The sequence below is a fragment of the Petaurus breviceps genome, unplaced genomic scaffold (genome assembly GCF_028583685.1).
Source record: "Petaurus breviceps papuanus isolate PSGF00001 unplaced genomic scaffold, PetGlider_PUasm1.0 221, whole genome shotgun sequence".
Classification (NCBI taxonomy): Eukaryota; Metazoa; Chordata; class Mammalia; order Diprotodontia; family Petauridae; genus Petaurus; species Petaurus breviceps.
The window spans coordinates 1,382,908-1,405,135 of record NW_027185877.1 but is presented as its reverse complement, the minus strand read 5'-3'; the positions used below and the strand labels follow the sequence as shown (position 1 = coordinate 1,405,135).

Here is a 22,228-nt window from a genome sequence, read left to right as displayed (position 1 = left end):
TAACAACTATTTTCCCCCTCCTATTGCCCTCAAAAGTTCCAAGCTTTTCCTATTAAAAAAAAAACCTGTACTAGACTTTAAATACCCTGACCTCTCTCCTCCCTTTCCTTCCTCCCTTCCTTCCTTCCTTCCTTCCTTCCTTCCTTCCTTCCTTCCTTCCTTCCTTCCTTCCTTCCTTCCTTCCTTCCTTCCTTCCTTCCTTCCTTCATTTTGGTGTCCATCAGGGTTAAGAGACTTGAACAGCGTCACAAAACTATATTTGAACTCAGATCCTCCTGACTTCAGGAATGGTGCTGTATCTACTATACCATTTAGCTGCCCTCTCTCCTCCCTTTTTTGCTCAAATCCTTTGTAAAAAGCTCTCTATACTCATTGTCTCTGTTTCTTCCCTTCTCAATAACTTCTCAATCCTATGCAATCTGGCTTCCCACTTGATTGATTTCTCAACTGAAATTGCTCCCTTGAAAATTATTGATGATGCCCTAATTCCAAATCTGATGGGTTTCCCCCCTCAGCTTTCATCCTTCTTTACCTCCCTTCTCCTTCTGGATACCATCCCCTCCCTGAGTTTTCATGACACGATTCTCTCCTGATATTCCTCCTAACTGCCTGAAGACCTTCTCCATCTCTTTGCTGGTTCATCCTCCCTAACATGCCCCCTTGTGTTTCCTAAGGCTCTCTCAAGGGTCCTCTTTTTTTTTCTCAGTGAACTCTTCTGCTCTTATGGGCTTAATTATCACCTGTAGGTGAAATGATCTTTATAGATGACTCACAGACTCATAGAGCTGAACCAGAGTTTCTCTCCAGTTCCAGGTCAGTGTCTCCAGCTGCCTACTGGACATTTCCAGTTGGCTGTTCCAAATACATTTCCCAGTCTACAGATCCAAAGCAGATCAAATTCATCTCTTATCCAAACTTCCCTATTTCTGTGGAAGACACCACCATCTGTAACAGTAATGTAATTTGAATTTGAAGATCCCTTTTTATTGGCAAAGGTAACAGGTACTTAACACTCAGTAATTAATCAAGCCTCTGTTAAAGAAACAGAAGGTATTAATCCCTGTTGCTGATGGAACAGGAAGGGGTTGGCTAAAACAGGAAGCTAATGCTGTCTGTATATAAGGAAAGACCCTAGCTGGGAAAGACAGACCTTCTTGGAGCAGGTTTTGGGGAGGCAGAAACTGCTGCCGCCGGGCAGGCTGAAGAGGAAAGGCCCCCGGAGCCTGAGGATTTCTGAGAGCCAGTCAGAGCTGAGGGCCATTTGGAGCCGCTGAGGCTACTGAGGATTTCTGAGGGCCAGCCAGAGCTGCCAAAGACTGAGGAAGCATGACTGTGATGCTGGTACTTTGGATGAACCTGTTGGTGGCTTTGTTAAGCCTTGTCTTCCCAGGAACAGGGATTGTGAAGGATTTGAGATGGACTGGACACTGTGAGCTCCAGTGTAGAGCAGGAACTGCATGGAGAGCTATACAAGGACCTGGGAGCTGTCTGTCTTTGAACCCAGGTGACAGTTTGGTGAATTCAGGTAGGATCTGGGACCACGGAAAGGGATCCAGGGAATCCAAGAGACCACCCCAAGTCAAGCTGAAAGAAGACTTTACTTGGATACTGTGTACTGACTGAGAAATTGTAATTTACTAGTGACCTAGGGGGTGGAGGGTTTGTGTATTTTCTGATGATTTGAACAGTGAATGATGAAGTATGATTGAATGATTGAGTTGATTCAATGATTGATTGACTAAATGATTTTACTCAGTGACTGATGAATGAATAAGTGACTGGTTTGTAACTTAGTGTACCCCATGAGTGGAGAACTTGGACTATTGTACTTTGTGTCCCTTAAGGAGGCAAACATCCTTAAGGATGATTGAATGACTGAGATGATTGAATGCTTGAGTCACTAAATGATTGTTTTTTGTTGAAAACTTTGTTACCACTATGGTGAAAACTATGTGGCCATCTTAGTGATAAGTTGTTTGAATGTTGTATTTTGATTTTCTGTGATAAGTTGTAACATTATGAATGCTGTACCTTGACTCTGATTTGTTATGGAATAACATAATAATCACTTAAAAGCTGTTCACAGTAGCATTCTTCTGGACAGCTGCTTGTGTGTGGCTTTACACCATCTTTTATTAGTCTCTCATGATCAAAACTGTGGCATTATTCTCCAATCTTCACTCTCCCTTCACCCCACATCTCCAATTAGTTTTCAGATCTTGTCCTTTCTACCTTCATGACATTTTTGTATCCCATCCCTTCTCTCCACTCTCACAGAAATAATTTTAGTTTAGTCCTTTATAACTTCTTTTCTACATTATTGCAACAGCTTCCTAATTGGTCTTTCTGTCTCATCATTTCCCCTTTCTAGTTCATATTCCATACAACTACCCAAATGATTTTCCTTAAGAAGAGTTATGCCCATGTCATTCTCCCACATAGTAAATTCCAGTGGTTCCCTATTGCCTCCAAGATAATATATAAGCTTCTCTTTTTAAGTTTTAAAGCCTTTCATTTCTTGGTCTCAATTTATTATTCCAACCTCTCTAAATATGGCACACAGAACTCTACCCATCTTCTTGACCTTACAATATCCTTTCCTCTTGCCTGGAAGATGACCTCTCCTCACATATGCTTCATAGATTTTCTCTCTGCCTTCCAGACATAGGTTAAGCACCATTCTTTCCATGAAGCCTTCCTGATTCTTTCCCTTCTATACCTAGCCCCAAACTGCCAGCCTTCCATAACTACCTGGCATTTATTCCCTTTATAGTTCTACTCTCATGCACTTATCCCTCCATTAGAATACAGATTTCTTGAGAATAAGGATGATTTCATTCTTTGTATCCACATCCCAGAAATTAACAGAGTGCCTGGATGATTAGAATCTCTAGTTTCCTTCAAAGATCTTGTCAGATGTCAGTTTTTACATGAAGCCTTTGCTGATCTTCCCAGCTGTTAGAGTCCCCAACTTCCACCTCCGTGACCTACATTCTCCCCATCAGTTCCTGTTTTAATTCTGTATAAATTCTGTGTGTACTTATATGTGTACACATTGCCTCCCCCTATAGCCTGGAAGATCCCAAGATCCCTGAGGGGAGGAATCCTTCCTTCTTTTCTTTTCTTTTCTTTTCTTTTCTTTTCTTTTCTTTTCTTTTCTTTTCTTTTTTTCTTTCTTTCCTTCTTTCTTTCCTTCCCTCTCTCTCTCTCTCTCTCTCTCTCTCTCTCTCTCTCTCTCTCTCTCTCTCTCTTTCTTTCTTCCTTCTATCTTTCTTTCCTAAGTACTCAATACAACACCCAGCACAAAGTAGGCATTTAAAAAATACTCAATAATTAATTAGGTATCATACTTTCTTAGGGCTTTTTGTTTTATTCAAGTCTCACAAATTCACTTTTTTTCCCCTGGAATTTTCATGGTCAGCTCTGATTGCTTCATTTCTTTTGTTTAAAAGAAAGGTAGATCACAAAGCAAATTATTTATAAAACTGTTACAGAAGAAACAACTGAAATGGGAAAACACTACAGAATTCTGTTCATGTAACACTTGTCAGAACTTTTGTTTAAAAAAAAAAACATTATAGTAGAGCAAAACTGGGCCCAAGTATGGTCATCAACACAACTTTGTAGAGTTGAAAGATTTTAAATGTACTGAGACAAAAATGTCTGCAAAAGAAAACCTGCAGTGTGAATAGACAGATCACCAAAATGCCTAAGTAAGAGAGTTGAAAGATAATAAAGCACAGTTCCTTACTGAGTTGTCCAAGCCGGGCCTTTTCTTTTTTACCAAACAAGCGTCCTATTGAAGACTTGATTCCTTTCTTTTTGGGGGCTTTGTGGAGGGAATCTTGGCTGCTATTGGCACTACCAAGACCGATGCTGTCTGGTTCCAAAGACACTGGTAAACTACTGAAAAACATTAAACAGTGAGAATATCACTGTGATGCCATATTTATATGATACATGACTTTTTTATTGTAATGTTTACAGAAGAGAAGCAAAGATTCCTTTTTTCTCTCCTCCCTAAATTATCTCCCTCCCTCTCTGCTCCCACCTTGTTTGGTCCATACTTGTGATTTCACTATTAGCAGAAAGTGAAAAGAAAGACCCGAGTCTGAATCCTGGCTACTTCATTTACTAATTACAAAACCTTGGGTAGTGAAGTGACTTTACAGCATCAAATGACTTAATTAGGTGTCCTGGAGCTGGAATCTATTTTAGAGAGTCCAGGGATTCTTAAGCATACATTCTAAAGGAGTCTGTGGATAGATTTCAGAGAGTCTGTCCAATTCTTGTGATCTTACAATATGAAGTAATAACATCTCCAAATTTTGATTTTCCTCATCTATAAAGAAAAATTTATGAACAAGCTCTAAGATTTTTCTGTACTCTATCATTCACGTGTCCATGAGAGTGACTTAACCACCAGTGCCAGGACTGAATTCCTGCTATTCCAACTCTGTGTTCTACAAAAACATTAGGCATATTTTTCCATGACTTTACTGTCTCTCTCATGTCTTAATTTAAACTTTAAAAATCACAATCAGGAAATGAAACGGTTTAATTGCACTTTATTAACAGTTACTGTTTTGAGTGACAACATAGAGGTAGTTGGAAGGATTGTAGAGGAAACATTGATTTATTAAGCACTTACTGTATGCCAGGCACTGTGTTAAGCACCTTATAAATATCTTAGCATATCCTTGCACTTGCCCATTTTACAGAGAGGGAAAATGAGCCAGAGAGGAGAGAGAGAGGGACTTGCCCAGAGTCACAACCAGGAAGTGCTGTTGGATCTAAAATTAGGTTTTCCTGATTTCAAGCCTAGTGCTCTACCCATTGAAACACCTAGTTGCCATGGACTCAGAAAGGGCCAGGTTCAAGTTCTACCTTTGACATGATAATGATCTTATGATCACCTCTCAGTGCTCCAGACAACTGTTTGCCATCATGAGTTGCAGAGCAGGTGATTGTCTGAACTGATAGAGGGAACCCCCCAACAAGAATTTCCTATCCTAATAAAATGTTAATTCATATTGAAAAAGAAAACTGACATCTGATTCCTAATGTCTGGGTCTTCCAAATGTTTGATCCAGCTTTAGTTCTTTTTCAGCACATACAGCTCATGTTGAGAAGTCCAACTTTCAATTATTACAAAGAGATCCATTTCCTCAAGAAGCATTTATCTATCAGATACTCTTTATGTGGACAAGCCTATAGCAGGGATTTCAAAAGATGAATAGATTTGTGGGTAAAAAGACTCTTACCTCCGGGCATCATTGTGATAGGATGAAGGAAGGGTATGTGTCATTCTAATCGCTCTTGGTGTTGGGGGAGGAGATGTCTCACATTTTATCGTTGCTTTATCTTCACGGCCATCTTCTTCAACCACGGCAATCTAAGATGAAAATTGAGAGATGAGATAAAACCTTCTCACAAAAATTGACATTTAAATAATTACAAAATACACACAGATTCACCCTTGAACCTATAAAGTCTACATAAACTGAGTCTATGAGCTTCAATTTCATATTGTTCCACTCCATTCCAGTCTACTCAATTCCACTCAATCGATATCTGAGTGGTAGCAATAAGCAAAACATGTCTTAAGAACTGTGGGAGATACAAAGGTGGGGAAGGCAAACTTCCTTTCCTTTAAAGGGCTCAAACTAGTGGGGAAGGTATGAAATTTATTTAAGAAACAAGTATGAGGTCTTGAGGATCAATAAAAAAATAAACACTTATGAAGTGTCTGCTATGAGTCAGGCACTGTGCTAAGTTCTGAGGACATGAGCATCAGAAGGAGATGCAAAATCAAACAAGTCATTGTCTTTATTCTCCAAAAATGTCTAGAAATTAATATGAGAAAAATTCTATAATTAAAAAAAATCATACAATAGCACTATCCAGATTTTATTGGTTATTATGATAGATGCACACATGTATATATATATATATAAAATACACACATATATATACATATATTTGTGTGTGTACATATGACAAGTTTATTGACATCATTATTTTAATAAAAAAAACAAAATTTAACTTTGTTAGTCAGCTAGCATTTATTAAGCACTTCCTGTGTCAATCCTTAAAAGGTCATACAACTAGCTAAGAAACTGATGTATGTGGTCCAATTACTGTTGAATAAGGAATCTGTTGCCTCTGAAAGATCATCACTTATACATTAGAGAAGAATGAGTCCTATTCCTCCCTTCAAGGGAGTTGGTGGAATGAGAAGGGAGGGGAGGCTCACATGATAAAAGATGCACACTTCTTGAAGAAGGTGAGTATAGAAAACTAGGAGAATTTTATAATCGCTATGCCAGTGTCACATCTTTTGACATGACCTCTGGACCACATCTATTCACTCCTTTCTCAGATTCTTCTTTTTCCTAGTTCCACCTACTTTTTCTGTTCTGGATATGATTTTCTATCCCTGGAACATCAACTCTCCAGGTTCTGTAACAATGATCCTGAGGTTTTGGTCCATTCTACAAAGGAAACTTACAGACAGTGTCATTCTTTACTCATCATACCAAAACTTTAATTGGTCCTGTGAAAAGACTTTTTTCCCAGTCCATGAAACTGAGGACAGAAGAAACATTACAACAGGTACCTATAATCAGATTGTCATAGAGAATTACTTCCATTGTCTTTAGTAGAGTAGGGAAGAAAAGTATGAAGAAAGTAAAACCTGGGGGGCAGGGAAGGAAGTAGGAAGAACTTCAAAGAGCTAAATATTTTAAAATTAGCCAGTTCAACACAGTTAATTATAACACAAGTTTAATAAGAAACACTAAAGAATTGGGAAAAATACTATTTTTTTAGTACAAGGAAAAAGATTTTGCAGAACAATCCTGGAAAGGATAGATGGATTACTTTTGTTATTAAGAGATTCAATGAAATAAAGTTTATAAGAAGATGGGCACAAAGATTTGCTAGGAACAAGTCAATTAAATATGGGTCATTTGGAAAGACTATATTACTCGGTATAAGGGAACAGAAGCCTATATTCAAGGAGAATTTACCAACAGTTTTGCATCAATCATTTTCTACATTGTAATTGCAAATTTTTCTTATACTACATAGATAGAAGCTGTTAAATATAAGTAATCATTTCTTCTTAATGTAGCAGAAACATATTTTACAATAAGTTTATTTAAGTGAGTTATAAGATAAATATGACTTCAATATTAAGAAATTGAATGTAAATATTTTGGTGTCAAGGTATATTGAAAACCCTCAATAAATAATTCTTTTAATACTTCTATTTTTATGTTCTGTGAGTTGTAATTTGATAAAGAAAAAATATAAAGATTGCAGTCTGAATATTATTGCTGGATTATCTGAAATAATAACAACACTTTTAGGAAACTCTGGGAGTCTAGGGAGCATGTATGAATTTAATTGGGGAGGGATAGTTCTAGATCTTTTATTTTTGTCTAGACATAAGGAGTGGGAGTAAAGGCTTTAAATACAATAGATATATACTGATTGAATAACTCAACTGGCTGCCTTGGTTTGATCAGTGTCTCACATTTCTAAAAATTTCACTACAAATGCAAACTTGACATTTAGATTAGCAGTTATCAGTATGAAACTATCATTCCTTTTGAAGATTAATTCTTAAGCCTACTTTGAATTTTATACATGTATTTTTTCAGATCATTTGCTTAGTTTTGTTATTTAGAGTTAGATTTCATGCTAGTTTCTTTTCCAGGTATTCAGAGATTCATTAACCTTCCTTATTATTTTCAGAAATTATAAAGCTAGATTTTTTTTGATATGGATAGTATGTGAAATTAAGGTCAAAAGAAATCTACATAAGGAATCTGAAGTCTTCAGAGATCAAATGCTAATATTTAAACAATTTAGGGAGGTATACCATAATTTAGTGTCTCTTCCTTTGCTTTGACAGCAGTCATTTTAACTAATCTAATAAAACTATAATATGCATTTTAAGAACTCATGCAGTAATGTTTATTTAAAATATCTATAATACCTTTCTCCGATGTTTCCTTAGATCACTTGGCTATCATTGGTAGCAAGAAAAATGAGAAAAAAGGAAAAAAAAAACTAGTCAATGAACAATATTTGAAAATGCTAAATGAGATGTAATGCATCAATTTTATCCTTAATTATTTTTCACATTCACAAATGGATGCCCAAATAATGTGAAATGAGAGACAAAAATGGAGCAAGATTAGGACTACCCTGAACAACTCAATATGAATATTAACTTTCATCCTTCCCAGAATATCCTGCCATTTGTACTGGTATAAAGGAGTTTATGGGTACAGAATGTAACCTTTTGCCCAGCAGAAGGTGCATTTGGATAGGAGCTACCAATCTCCCTCTTTGTTCTTCCTCCCTTGGCAAGAAATGCAAGATGAGGAATGTTTTCTGATTTTTTTTCTATGCTCTAACTCCTTCTTTTAAGGTTGATTTTACTGTATCAATCTACTTTAGCTTTGCCGTGTGGACTTTAGAAATGTCATGTCAGTACAACAGGCTCAAGGTCTCCTTGATTCCTTCTCAGCTTTATGTGCTTTTCCTAAGATGCTTAATTTCTTCTGACACCCCTTCTGTTACCGTCTGAAATGATAAAGACCATTTCCCTAATTTGCATTTCAATTAATAGTGAATCCCAAAATGACTCCCTTTTGAGCACTGATGAACTGAAGTGCTGACATTTTTCATGGGGATATTTTAGCAGCCAAAAATAAGTAAAAAAAAAAAATGGAATGTAAAGATGTCACTCCTTTTTAAATTGTATTCAGTGTTTCTCAGATTCATTATAACATGATATAGTTTTATCAAGTTGTCCTCAAATCTTGGACAAATTTATCTAGCAATGGAAACATAATCAGATGAAAAATATCTTCCACTATATTTTTCATTTGTCTTTGTTAGTAATGTTCCATACTTCATTGTAAATGTATTTTTTTGGGTGGGGGTGTCTTCTGATTTGGAAACCCAGGATTGAGCTAAATTAGAGGGAAACTGACTTCTGTACTTTAAGAATTTCATTAGAATGTTTCTCCCTTTAACTGACAATGTTTACAGCTGTTCTTTACTCAAAAATATCAACAACCTGGTGGCCAAATTTTAGAACTGGAAGACATTCTTGCAGTCCTAGTATAACCTATGCTTGAAAAAGAATTCTCCTAAGATCATATTCAACAAGTGGTCATACAACAGTTACCTGAAGACCTTTATTTTTCCATTGTTTTCCAAGGAAGCTCATCCCATTTCTGGACATCTCTAATTGATAAGGATCCTCACCTCATTCCTGCCTGAATTTGTCTAGTTGCAATGTCTATATGTTGTTTTTTCAGTTTTAGATCCCATGATGAATTTTTTTTTTCAGGCACAGCAACACATAAAGGCGAAGAAGAGTTATGATCATCATTGACAGAGGCACAATGATGAAATAATGGAATTTTAAAAGTAAATACTAAAAAAAAGCATGTTATTTCCAGGATGAACTTGATGGCAGTAGAGCATATTTAAGTTATTACTAGGAAGGAAATTCACTGGACATAATTAACTTTGCACCAGTGTCATTAGCTACAAAATATTCTTGAGATTTAGAAACTATTGAATTTTTCTTTGAGGTTAACATGATCCAGACTCATTCTCTTACCAGAGTCATGATTCCCATTCGATCCATTTCCCTGGCTGGGCTTCGTGGAGTAAGCTTAGGTGTGGAGTGGCCACTGGGAGGAGATGAACTTGCTAGTGATGAAGCTGTTACTGAGGCAGTGATTGAAGTACCTGGATGAACTCTAGCTAGATTCAAACCTTCTAAACTCACACTGGCCACTCTGTTCTCAATTTCTTCAGCACGCAGCTCTGTGGACTCTTTCTCTTCCTGAATTAACCTGAAAGGTACATTTGAATTTAGGTCAGTGTTGTCTACAGCTTGAAAGACTATACAATAAATTGCAATAAGTATTAATTAAATCCAGACATTGACCTCACTATTCACTGGGGCTACAAGGATAAAAATAAAACATTCCCTGTCCTCAAAAAGCTTACATTCTCCTGGAGAGGAGAGGAGCAACATGTATAAAGGTTAATAAAAATAAAATAAACAAATTGGAGAGGATAGCACTAACAACTTTGGGGAGATAATTACAAGGTCTTGAATCATTTAAATAAAAGATCTAGTTTTTGCAAAATATTTTTGTCTTTTAGTAACATGGGGAATTTTGAGATTTCTATATACTATAAAGGCACCTAGGTGGCTCAGTGGATAGAGAATTGGACCAGGATTCTGGAAGGCTTCAGATTAAATTTTGCTTCAGTCACCAAATAACTGGGTACCCTGAGAAAGTCCCAAAGTCTATCGGCCTTTGTTTCTTCACCTGTAAAATGGAGATAATAATAATAACTCTTTCCCAGGGTTGCTGTAAAGATAACTGAGAAAATGTTTTTATAACAATTCATAAATCCTAAGGCATTATATAGAAGCTATTATTATTAGTAATAGTAGTAGTAGTAGCAGTAGCAGCAGTGACATTTTTTTTCCAATAATTTTGAGTAGCTTCAAGATTAAAGTATAGCCACTTTTTACTTTCAGAGGATTTGTATTTCTTTCTTCTTCTAGAATACTTTTTCCTTAGCTGCTTTAAAGACTTGCTTCCCAATCTGATCCCTGCTTTTAAGCTAAAATTAAATCTGATAATCCCTTTTCCCTACTACATCCTTTCCAAATTAGGCCCTTTTTAAAATTACTTTTTGTTTCAATATAAAGTGATAGTTGTCAATATAATACTTTTCATGATTTTAGGCAAGTTAAAGAATTGAGAAAGTTATTCATCTAAAAAAATAGATGCTGTGCAGCTACATCATCATAAAAAGGTCAAACAGTATTTGTGGCTATCACTGGGAGGATAGGGACATGTTCAAGCAAGAAAAAGACTAGAGAGAACAAAGTAAAAGGAAGAAGGGGTAGAAGGAAGATGGCAAAAGAGAGATAAAGATAAAGCAGTCTGCATGGTAGTAATGCTAGATGGCCAACAACAATTATCTCTGTTGTCACTCAGGACCATCTACTTGTGCCTTCATTCTCTAGACCTATCTCTCTTGTCTGCGTCTCTTATCTCTGTGTTGATCTCTCTATCTCAAAAAAAAAAACTTACTTGGCTTTCAAAGTATGATCAATACTATTTGCATATATGTAACCATATATTATATATACACATATAAGTACAGAAACCATACAAGAGTATATCTATGTAGATATGTATGTACATACATACATACCCATACATATATGTACACAGGTCGATAATGATTTGTCAAATGTGACAAAGCCAATATGTATCAGATTCTGAACTCAGGTCTTCCTGACTCTAAAGTGCAGCTCTCTATTTATGATTTATATCATGTATTATACATACACACACATATCCGTGTATAAGGTGTGAAGAAGCAAAGGAGGGAGGAGGAAGAAGGGAGAAATGTCCACATTTCCCCATGTTTCTAAGAGCTGAATTCAATGAAACCATGCGGTGCCCTTTGAATAATAATGTTGTTTCACAAATTCTAACCCAACCTCCCTCCTCCCCCTAAAAAAAGAAGTCATTTTTATTTTTATTAACATGATTTTTTGGGTATAAAACTCCTGCTTGACATAATAAGGAAAGTTATTACGTCATTAGATTCCTTCAAGTTAGTTATGTTGGCATAATACAGGTTATTTCTTTTTTTTTTATGGTAACTGAAGAGACACAAATGTCAACTCTTTTATTTTGTAGGGAGGGTACAGGCTCAGAGAAGGGGGTCAGGGTGGTTTGCCTTGGGGTTCCCAAGACTGGAGAGGGGGTGGATCCAGGCATTGCATCCGGGCTGAGAAGAAGGGAGAACTCAGCAGTGAGCCTCAGACTCCCACTGCATGCTGTGGGCCAGTCCCTGCAGGTAGTCATGGAGGTGGGCAGGTGCCAGGGACAGGGAGAGGCTGCCAGAGATGTGCAGGTCTACCTCTTCAAGTGAGGACGCTCCCCCAGCCTGGGCCACCTCATGGAGTGCCCTCAGTTCAGTGGGTACCACCTTGACCATGACAAGCTTCTTGGTCCATAGCTGCGACTCTGTAGGTCAAGAACTAGAGAAGTGTACTGGGGTGAGCAGTGACTGCCTTCCAGGAAGGAGATCAAGTCATTCACGAACTCGGGAGTGTAGCAGACTTGCTGGCCAGATCTTTCCTTGGTCACTTCCCTCCCTGTGGCCCCAGGGGATGCCTGCTCTCCCAGGGCCCAGTGGGCCCCACAGTGGCCCAGGCACTGTGCCCTCATTTCATTCTGGGAGGTCCACAGGGCCACCCCAGCCCCAAGGCTGCTCAGCACCCTGCTGATAAAATGCGCTGCCCACTGGTCAGTGAGGGTACTGCTGGGTTCAGGCAGGGCCAGTGGTGTTCCTTCAAGCTCCATCCAGGCTTCAGCCCCTGGTCCTGGCCCTACCAACCTGAGGCCTTTGTGCCAAAAAAGGCATTTCTGAAAGACTTGGCGGCCCCAGTAGAAGGCTGTCACCTCATACTCGGACTGGAGGCCACTGGCAAAAAGTGGCATTAAGGGGTTGGAGGACAGGGCTGGTTCTGGTGTCTGGGGCAGCTGCTCCAGGATAGAGCTGGGGCTGAAGGTTCCGAACTGCTCCTGTTGCTGCTGCTGAGTGGACAGGCTCAGGGCCCCCAGGATCTCCTGTATGGCCTCTTCCTGGTCCTCGAGCTCAGCGGTGGGGCCAGCCTCGCAGCCCTCCCTGTCTCCGGGCAAGAACTCATAGATCTTGTGGGGGTTCTCCTCATCCCAGCTGTGGTTGCTGGCCACTCACAGATTCTTCTTGCGGTCCAGGGCTGCCCGAAAATTACGCTTCCACGTGGCCAGGTCAGGCATATTGATACCAGGCCGACAGCTGCTGCTGGCTTCTGCCCATGCCCTGGAAGATGCCGAAATCTTCCTGCCCCAGGTCCTGGCTGAGCCCGTGCTTCCAGGGGATGAAGAAGAGCGTGTGCTCTGTATTGATCCAGGTGGCGCCCAGGGGTCCCTAGTCCAGCTGCTCCCGCAGCCAGGGCAAAATCCGTGGCTTGGTCTTGTTGGCCATGAACCAGCTGGCTAATTCTGGGTTAAGCACCTAGGCTTCCTCCTTCCTGTTCGACCGTGGATACCTGCCCACACTCGCTCAGCTGATTCTATAGGGCAAATCCCCCTCTTGACCCCCGCCCAAGGAATCAACCCAACCAGCAGGCATGCCGGGAGGGACCATATACAAATGATACCCCACCCCTGGCTGGGTGCGGGTGGACGTGGGGACTTGGACTCGGGTTATTTCAATAAAGTGATTTTGATGTGACTGTAATGTACTTAAAGAAACTTCTATAATGATTCCACAGCATTCATCAATGTGTTATAAAGGGTCTGAGGACCCTCTATATTCAGAGGACCTGGATTCAAATTCTGTCTGATACATCTAGCACCTTTACTGGTGAGACCTTGGATAAGCCACTGACCCTCCTTGGGCTAGAGATTTGTCACTAAACTTGATGATCTCTGTGGTCTCTGAGTCCTACTTGTCCTTGGTCCTTTAAGGCACATTTCCCATTTTATGCTTCCCTAAACTACCAAAATATGATACCATGTCCAAGCCTGAGGTCCTGGAGGATCCTAATTATGAGAATGTGAATAGTATTCCTTTTGTTTTCCTTGTACCAGGATGTCCAAAGCTTTTGGCTATGTAGTAACAATACAACAACTGGGAAGACTTTCTAACAATTCAGCTATTCAACCTTGTATGTCAATGAGAACCCAACTGCACAAAGACAATAATGAGAAAAAGGACTATTTATCTCTTATATTAAGAATCAATTATTGAATTAGGACTAAGGTTTTTCTCCCTTTCTATGTCCTCATTTAGAAATCAGTCCCCGTAGGTTATTCAGGCAGTATTTGAAGTGTGAGGATGATAACGAGGTGGAAAACTTAGAAATGATCAAAAGGTGAAGAAATTTTAGTTTAAGTGAATTGGTAGATTCTGGTCCATTGCATTTTTGTCAGACAGGTCTGGGTAGAAGTGGATTCTCCCTTATGTCTAGATTACTCTAGATGGGATGGTATGAGTATAGATGTTTCTTCAACCAAGACTGAGTGATCAGTCACATCCCCCATACCCTTATTGGAATAAACCCACCCCTCACTGTAATATTCATTTTCTTGTTACTTGTTTGTGTTTGTGTTTTTTTTTTTTTGCAGGGGAATTGGGGTTGCGTAACTTACCCAAGGTTACACGGCTAGTTTTGTTTTTGTGTGGGTGTTAAGTGTCTGAGGCTGGAACCGAACTTGGGTCCTCCTGACTCCGGGACTGGCTCTTTACTTGCTGCGCCACCTAGCCACCCCTCTCTTGTTACTTGTTAACCAATCAGAACTGATTTCCACTCTCAGGAACACCCACTCTTTCAAGGACATATAAGCACTGAGGGGGTTCCATGAGAGGTTTTTGGTTTAAGAAAGACAGTCAAACGAGCATTCTTTTATTAATTACTTGCTAGCACTGCATCACCTTCCTGATGTAATGGTCCTCTTCAAGAACAAAGTATAAACAAACAAACAACAACTTGCTAGTAATAAAATGATTGACTACCCAGAAACTATGTCTCTCAAACTTTTTATATGTCACAGAAACTGATCCCATGGGAATTGAGTAACTGAAAGAGTGAGACAAAAGCAGAAAAGAGCCCATAAAAGGGCCTTAGGTTGTACCCACTGTTAGTGGGTATGAAATAGATGAAGATCCTCCAAAAGAGACCGATAAAAAATTAAACTAAGCTAGAAAGGAGCAATAAGGAGCAGTGTCATGAAAACTCAGAGAATCCAGGAGGATAGCAATCATCAACAGTATCAAATTTGGCCAAGAGTTTATAAAGAATGAGGACTGAGAAAAGGACACGAGGTTTACAATTACAAGATAATTGCTAACTTTGGACAAAGTAGATTTAGATCATTGTTGAGGTAGGAAATTAGATGTCAGAGAGCTTAAAAGAGAATGAAATGAGTACTGAAAACAACAGGTACCAACAGCTTTCTTCTGTAGTGTAGCTGAGAAAAGGAGGGAAACTACAGGATCCTAGCTAGTGGGGATGGGAGCTTCCAATGACTTTGGTTGGTTCCTTCCTTCCTTCCTTCCTTCCTTCCTTCCTTCCTTCCTTCCTTCCTTCCTTCCTTCCTTCCTTCCTTCCTTCCTTCCTTCCCTCCTTTCGTTCCTTCCTTCCTCCCTCCCTTTCTCCCTCCCTCTCTATTTCTTCTTTCTTTCTTTCCTTTCTCTTTCTTTCTTGGAGACTTGGACTAGTTTGCAGGCAGCAGAGAAGGAACTAGTAGATAAAAAACCAATCTTTGCAAGAATAAAAGAGGAAATGCTATTAAGGATACAAGTAGAAGGTTTAGCCTTAGTTATCTCCATTAGTGACCAGAATGAGGGTTCTTAACCTTTTTTGTATTAAAGATTCATTCACAATCTAGTGGCAAAGATGGAGCTGTTGTTTTTAAAAGAGTAAAATAAAGTACACAGTATGACAAAGAAAACTATGTTCAAAATACAATTGTAAAATTTAAAAATAATAAATAAGAGAAGGTCATGGATCACTCCCCTCAGTCAAGTTAAGAATCTCTGAAAGGAAGGGTGACTGGTAGCAATGAAAGATGATATTAAGTGGTTGAGAGATGAAGAAAATGGGGAAAGGGGAGAAAGATCTGCATATTATCCCATTTATCAGTAAAATGATATGAGTTGAGATCTTAGGGTTGGGAAGAAGGGTGATAGGAGAAGCTTAAGGTCCTGTGAGAATAAATGAAGAACTCCAAAGGCAACCCATTTCAACATATCTAGAACCCAGATAAGTGTAACCATCATGAAAGTAACATACAATACTGATAATGGTCTATTTAGAATACTATGGAAATGTTTAGCCCATCTCTCCTGGCTTATGTCTTTATCACTAATCAATGTGGCTTCAGCCACACTGAATACTTGAGATGCAACATAGGTATTTGGTTCATAAATAGCCTTCAGTGAATCATAAAAGTGATTTAATGGTTACTATCAACATAAAAGTGAATTTCATCTGCTTTCTTACTGAATCTTGCATCTCTTTAAGTTTCATTTGCACTTTACTTCTGGTAGAGTTAAACACTGCCTTCTTAGAGATAGATGAAATATCCTGCTGGTAAAAAACTGTGGAGTTCTCAATTTTCATTTATCAGCTTCTGAATTTCCCCACCATTTTCATCAAACCAGTCTTCATGTTTGCAAATGTTCTGGCTCAGACAGATAAATGTGGTGCTGTACAACACATCTCTGAAAGCTGCCCACTCTTTTTCTGCTCTACTGTTGCCAACTATATGTTGGCTCAACTTTCCCTCCAAGTTAGCAAGGGAATGTTTCTCCTTAGAGAAGTACTCTAATCTGTTGACATCAAGTTTTGGGTAGTTGTCTTGCCTTGGGGCTGCTGCTTTTGTTGAAGGCAAATGTTTAGCTTAGCTGAGGATAAGTCTATAATCAGTGCAGCACTTGACGCCACACATAACCTTTGTCACTTTAACATCTTGTCTATCTCTTCTCCTTACAACAATAGAGTCTTTTAAGTGCCAGGGTGAATCCCCAAAGTTTTATTGTATTTAGGTAAATGGAAGACAATGTCAGCGATGAGAAGCACAAGTCTTCAGTAGTAAGTGACCCTTGCTGTTGTTGTTTCTGACTCCATTCCTCCTAAGAACTTCCTGCCATGTCTGATAGTCGTTGCCTACTCTGATGTTAAAATCACCCAGAATTATAAGCTTATTCTTTTTTTGGCACATTGATAAGGGTCTCTAGGTCTTTATAAGAATTTTTCGTTTACCTTATCAGGTTTCATCATGGTGGGAACATACACACATGATAATGACAGGACACTTTCCAGCAAGCAGTAATTTCATTGTCATGAGTCTGTCATTTGCTCCTTTTGGTAGGTACACAAGCTTGTTAACTAGATTAATTTTGATTGCAAAACCTACAGAAACTTCATGGTGTTCTCCATCACTGTGGTCACTCCAGAAAAAAAAAAACAACATGTATCCATCTCTGACTTCAGTAAGCTGGGCTTCATTTGCCAGCCTTGTTTCACTCAGGGTTGCTATGTGGATGCTCTTATTGTGAGAGAACTCAGCAGGTACTACATTCAAATAGGTATCACATATGAACAGGCAATTTTTAGAAGAAGAAATCAGGGCTATCAATAGTCACATAAAAAAATACTCAAAGTCATTACTATTTAGAGAAGTGCAAATCAAAACAACTCTGAGGTATGACCTCACACCTGTCAAACTGACTAACTTGACAGAAAAAGAAAATGATAAATGTTGGAGAGGATGCACTTTTGGTGGAGTTGTGAACTGATTCAACCATTCAGGAGAACCATTTAGAATTTTGCCCAAAGTGCTATAAAACTCTGCATATCCTTTGATCTAGGAATGTCACTACTAGGTCTAGCCAAAAGAAACCAAAGAAAAGGGAAAAAAACCTATATGTACCAAAATATTTATAGCAGCTTTGTGTGTGTGTGTGTGTGTGTGGTGACAAAGAATTGGAAATGGAGTGGATGCCCATAAATTTGGGAATAGATGAACAAAGTTGTAGTATATGATTGTGAGGGGATATTATTGTGCTGAAAGAAATGTTAAGCAGGATGGTTTTGGAAACAAACCTTTGAAAGGACTTATATGAACTCATGCAAAGTGAAGTGAACAGAATCAGGAGAATGTTATACACAGTAACAGCAACATTGAAATTATGATCAACCACAAGTTACTCACTTTAATTAATACAATGATCCAAGATGATTCTAAAGACCCATGATGGAAAATGCTATCCACCTCTGGAGAGAAATCTGATGAACTCTGCATGCAGACTGAAACATACTTTTTTCACTTTCTTTATGTTTCTTGCTCTTTTTTTTCTTTTGGCAACATGGCTAATATGGAAATATATTTGCATGATTTCACATATATAATTGCTAACGTATTGCTTGCTTTCTCAATCAATGAGGGAGAGGCAGAAGGAAAGGGGAGAATTTGGAATTCAAATTTTAAAAATTATGTTCAAAATAATAATAACAGAATATTTAGGACTTTCTAAGACTCTGAGGAGCAATCCAGGATTTGAAACTGCAGACTTTTGCCAAACACACTGCAGTAGATTTTCTGAGGAAAACAAATATTAAAACTGAGGAAAGAGTTTAACGGTGGAGACTATTGTCTCATCTTGTTTAAATATCAAGATGCTAATCCCTAATACATTTATGAGGTGATAAACATTTCAACCATTAAAATTAAAAATAAATAGGAGTATAAGGTGAAAATTCATCTTGCTCACTTAGTGTCTACAAGCGATGTTTCAGACACATCCTTGAACCAAAAATATGTAAATTAGGTGCAACATAAAGTCTGCTCTGACTGGATGAAGGATTCAGTCAGATCTTAAGGAACTAGTTCAGAATCAAGGTGAGATTTCCAGGGTCTAGCGTAAGAAAAGAATGAACTGAGCAAGAAAGAATTGGCAGGAAGGGCGTAACTAGCAAAAGGGAAAAAAAAGGAATGTAAGGATAAACAGTAGCAGAAAAGGAAGAAACCGATGATGGCCATTGACCACTCCAATAGTTTGGAGCAGAAGACCTGAGCTAAATTCTTTAAAGATTGAAAGAAGATTAAAAAAAAAAGTCTGCTGTTTTCCAAACTTCCACTCCCAGGGCCTATCTACCAATGCACATATTAGTATGCTTTGCTGACATTTTACTCAAATATTTCTGATAACTTGAATTTTGATTCAACATTAATGAAAATAAGAACAGAGAGCCAAACTTCTGCCTAAATTTTATGAATTTTCCTAACTTTGGATTTAAAGAGATTGTGATAGAATTCTTAACTTTTCATTTTATAGTAACTCCATAGAAAAGCAAAGGAGGAAATCATGGGGACTTCAGGCATCATTTTATGGGCTCAAGACACAAAATAATTGAAAGATTGTAATAGGGTATCAAATCTGAATACTGTGGTTTTCTTTAAGTATCTCTATCTTTATTACAGGAATCATTAATAAATGATATGGATACAAATTATTCTTTATAAAATGTCACTTACTTGACCTTCCACAGAAAACCAAGATAGTTAATATGAAGGTGTGGAGTGCTAATGAAGAATTCTTTCGAATTTTGTTGGGATGAGAAGCCTAATGGTTTTCAAAGAAAATTATGCCAGAGCAGATAGAAACTGCCTATGGAGGCAACAGTTTCTGGTGTCTTTCATTTGTGCACGAACATAACAAGCAGGACATTTTGCTAGAGGCAGAAACAACAGATGAGAGGATTGTATGAAATGGACAAATCTGTTCACCACCAAAAAAATGTCAATAGCAGTTTCCTAATGTTGAATAGAAAATATTTCAAGCTGTTCCAGATGGGACAATTTCACTAATGCCACCTAAGTTAGAAGCAGTGTAAGAAGACTGCACAAATCATTCAGGCACAGGAAAGTATTTGAAGTGAAAATTAAGATAGTCATAACAACAGAATTTCTCAATGTTTTAAATGAAGACTTGTGAAGAACTATTTCAATTAGTGAATACTATATTGTATCAAGAAGCCATCTGTTAGCTAGATATGGTCGTGAAATGGTACAGTTTTTCATTATCTACGATGGGAGAAAAATCAGTCATTACAAGTTAGTATGCTTTGCCAATATGTTTGATTGCCCCTGGAATGAGAATTTTGTGATAAAGGCATTTGGTAGACACTCATATTAGATTATGATAGCTTTCTGATATAAACATTGCCAATTTCCTCTTTGAGAAATGAAAATTAATTTTAGATCTCATTTGATTATATAAGTAAGCTAAATGGACAGCATTCTGGACAATGACAAGAATTTTCCACGGATGATAACAAAATAATAACTCCCATTTATATATCACTTTATGATTTGCAAAGCACTTTCTGCCTAGCAAATTCTGATGAATTTAAGTCCTGATATTCTGCAGCCTTACTACATCCCCCCTTTTTTCTAGTGGAAAGAGCATTAATTACTATTATTTTTAAAGTTTGATTTTTAACTACCATCAGTATTAACTGGGACCTTTTAAAACTAATGTTGCTTTAATTTTTCATATTTAAACACGTTATTGTACATATGGAGAACACTATGAACACCACAAATGAATTTCTAAATAATCTGAACCCACTGATATAATGTTATGATGAGAAAAAGAAAATTGGAGCCATTTCTCTAGAGCCTAAATCACTTCCTTAAAAAAGGAAAAAAAACCCTAAAGGATTACAATTACTTTTGTACCCCTTCTAAATGTATCTTACTGGGCACTTAAGTACCAGAGGATTCTAGTATTATAAAGAACAGATTTTAAAACCCCTTAATCATCCTTATAAATTATTCTTAGTTTTGTTGGTTGATAGCTAGCATTACCTTATGAATTTTTGCATTTATTTGTTGTTTAGAGAAGCAGTGCTTTGTAATGGATAGGGAGAAAGTCAGTAAAGATTTGGGCTTGAGCATCACATCTGACACATATAGGCTGTGTGATGATCTGGGGCAAATCACTTAACATCTCAATGTCCCACAGGTAACTCTTGATATGTTAAATGGCATAGCACTTGCTGACTAAAGAAGGAGTTTCTTTCACCAGGAGTTCCCTACAACAATAGAATCCACAGGGCCAGCAAAATCAAAAGGATAAACCACAAAGCCCCGAAGAAAACATGCTATCAAGTGTTTTAAGCTATATTTCAGAAGTAAGACAATCCTAACTTCTGGTTGTTGCTATTGTTTAGTCACCTTCAGTCATGTTTGATTCTTCATGATGTCATTTGGGTTTTTTTGGCAAAGATACTGGAGAGGTTTGCCATTTCCTTCCCATTTTACCAATGAGGAAACTGAGACAAAGAGGGTTAAGTGATCTGTACAGAATCACACAGCTACTACGTGTCTGAGATCAGATTTGAACTCACGAAAATGACTTCCTGAGTCCGGACCCAGCACTCTATCCATTGTGCCATCTAGCTGCCCAATCTAAATTAACCACTTGCTTTTTTTTTTTTAATCTAAGTGTCAGGACCTATTAGAGTGGGCCAAAGACAGATGTTAAGATCCTACAAATAGTTTAGCCCTTAGTACAGTCCTTGGCAAACAGTGATTAAGACATAATTTTCATTTATTTATTTATTCCATTACTGTAATACTTGCCAAGAAGAGGAAGGCTCATGTTATTAGGTGCAAGTCCCCTACTAAAGGGAACCAATATAGCATGTTTTTATCTAAGGTTATTCTTCCATGCCAACCTTTCATGAAGCAATGTGATACAGTGGAATGCTGTGATTGTCACACAACATAGGTTCAAATCCTATTCTTAATACTTTCACCTTTGCACAAGTTATTTAACCTCTAGCTTATTTACAAAATGATGGGGGTGATCTCTAAAATTTCTCCTATCTCTAAATACTTGAACCCATGAGGCACACCCTATCTACATCCCGAGTCATAAATGCCAATCCCTCTATCACTGACATACTCATAACACCCCTATGTTTACTTGTCAAAGAATGGCATTTAGCAAATTTACAAACCAAAGTTCTTTTACAAAACAAAAGACACCATCCTAAAAGCTACTCCTCAGTGGATACTTTGATAATCATACAGATTATATTATTTCCCTTGGCCTGCTCAATAACAACAACAACAACAAAAAACAGTGCTATATAAGATGCATATATTCTTAGGAACTCATTTTGCTTGACGAACATGCATATTTCAGAGTCATCCATGTTGTCTCTTTCTGGCCAATGATTTCAAAAGTATTTTGATAATATAAATATATTGCCAGCAATGAGTCTTTCCCTAAAATTTTAAGGGAAAAATTCATTTTTTGAAAGGAGGAAAACAGATATATGAGATTGTATGATATAAACTATATGTTGATTGCAGTCTACATTCCTAAAAACTCAATATTTAGTTGTGACTACTTTCTCTCACTTTCAATTTAGGAGTTTCTAGTAGACAAATAATGTAGTTCTATATGTTGTCTCACAAAATTGGGACTATAGGAATAAGCCAAGGGCCAAACAAACACCGATATAATCAGTTGGTTATTCTCCCTCTGCCACAGGTTTCTGGCTCTACCAGGCAAATAAAGAATGAGA

General features: G+C 37.9%; 1 protein-coding gene and 1 pseudogene across 3 annotated transcripts in view; both read right to left on the bottom strand.

Moving 5' to 3' along the window:
- Nucleotides 1–22,228, bottom strand: part of PPFIA2 (PTPRF interacting protein alpha 2) — a 737,051-nt gene that overhangs the window by 78,446 nt on the left and 636,377 nt on the right. For all 3 annotated transcript variants that reach the window (XM_069094786.1, XM_069094785.1, XM_069094787.1), the window contains 4 exons: nt 9,650–9,887; nt 8,006–8,035; nt 5,265–5,395; nt 3,752–3,906 (listed from right to left, as the gene is read on the bottom strand). In XM_069094786.1, the coding sequence (XP_068950887.1) occupies nt 3,752–3,906; nt 5,265–5,395; nt 8,006–8,035; nt 9,650–9,887 (554 nt within the window). The remainder of the gene's footprint in view (nt 1–3,751; nt 3,907–5,264; nt 5,396–8,005; nt 8,036–9,649; nt 9,888–22,228) is intronic.
- Nucleotides 11,708–13,120, bottom strand: LOC138166370 (interferon regulatory factor 3 pseudogene; annotated as a pseudogene).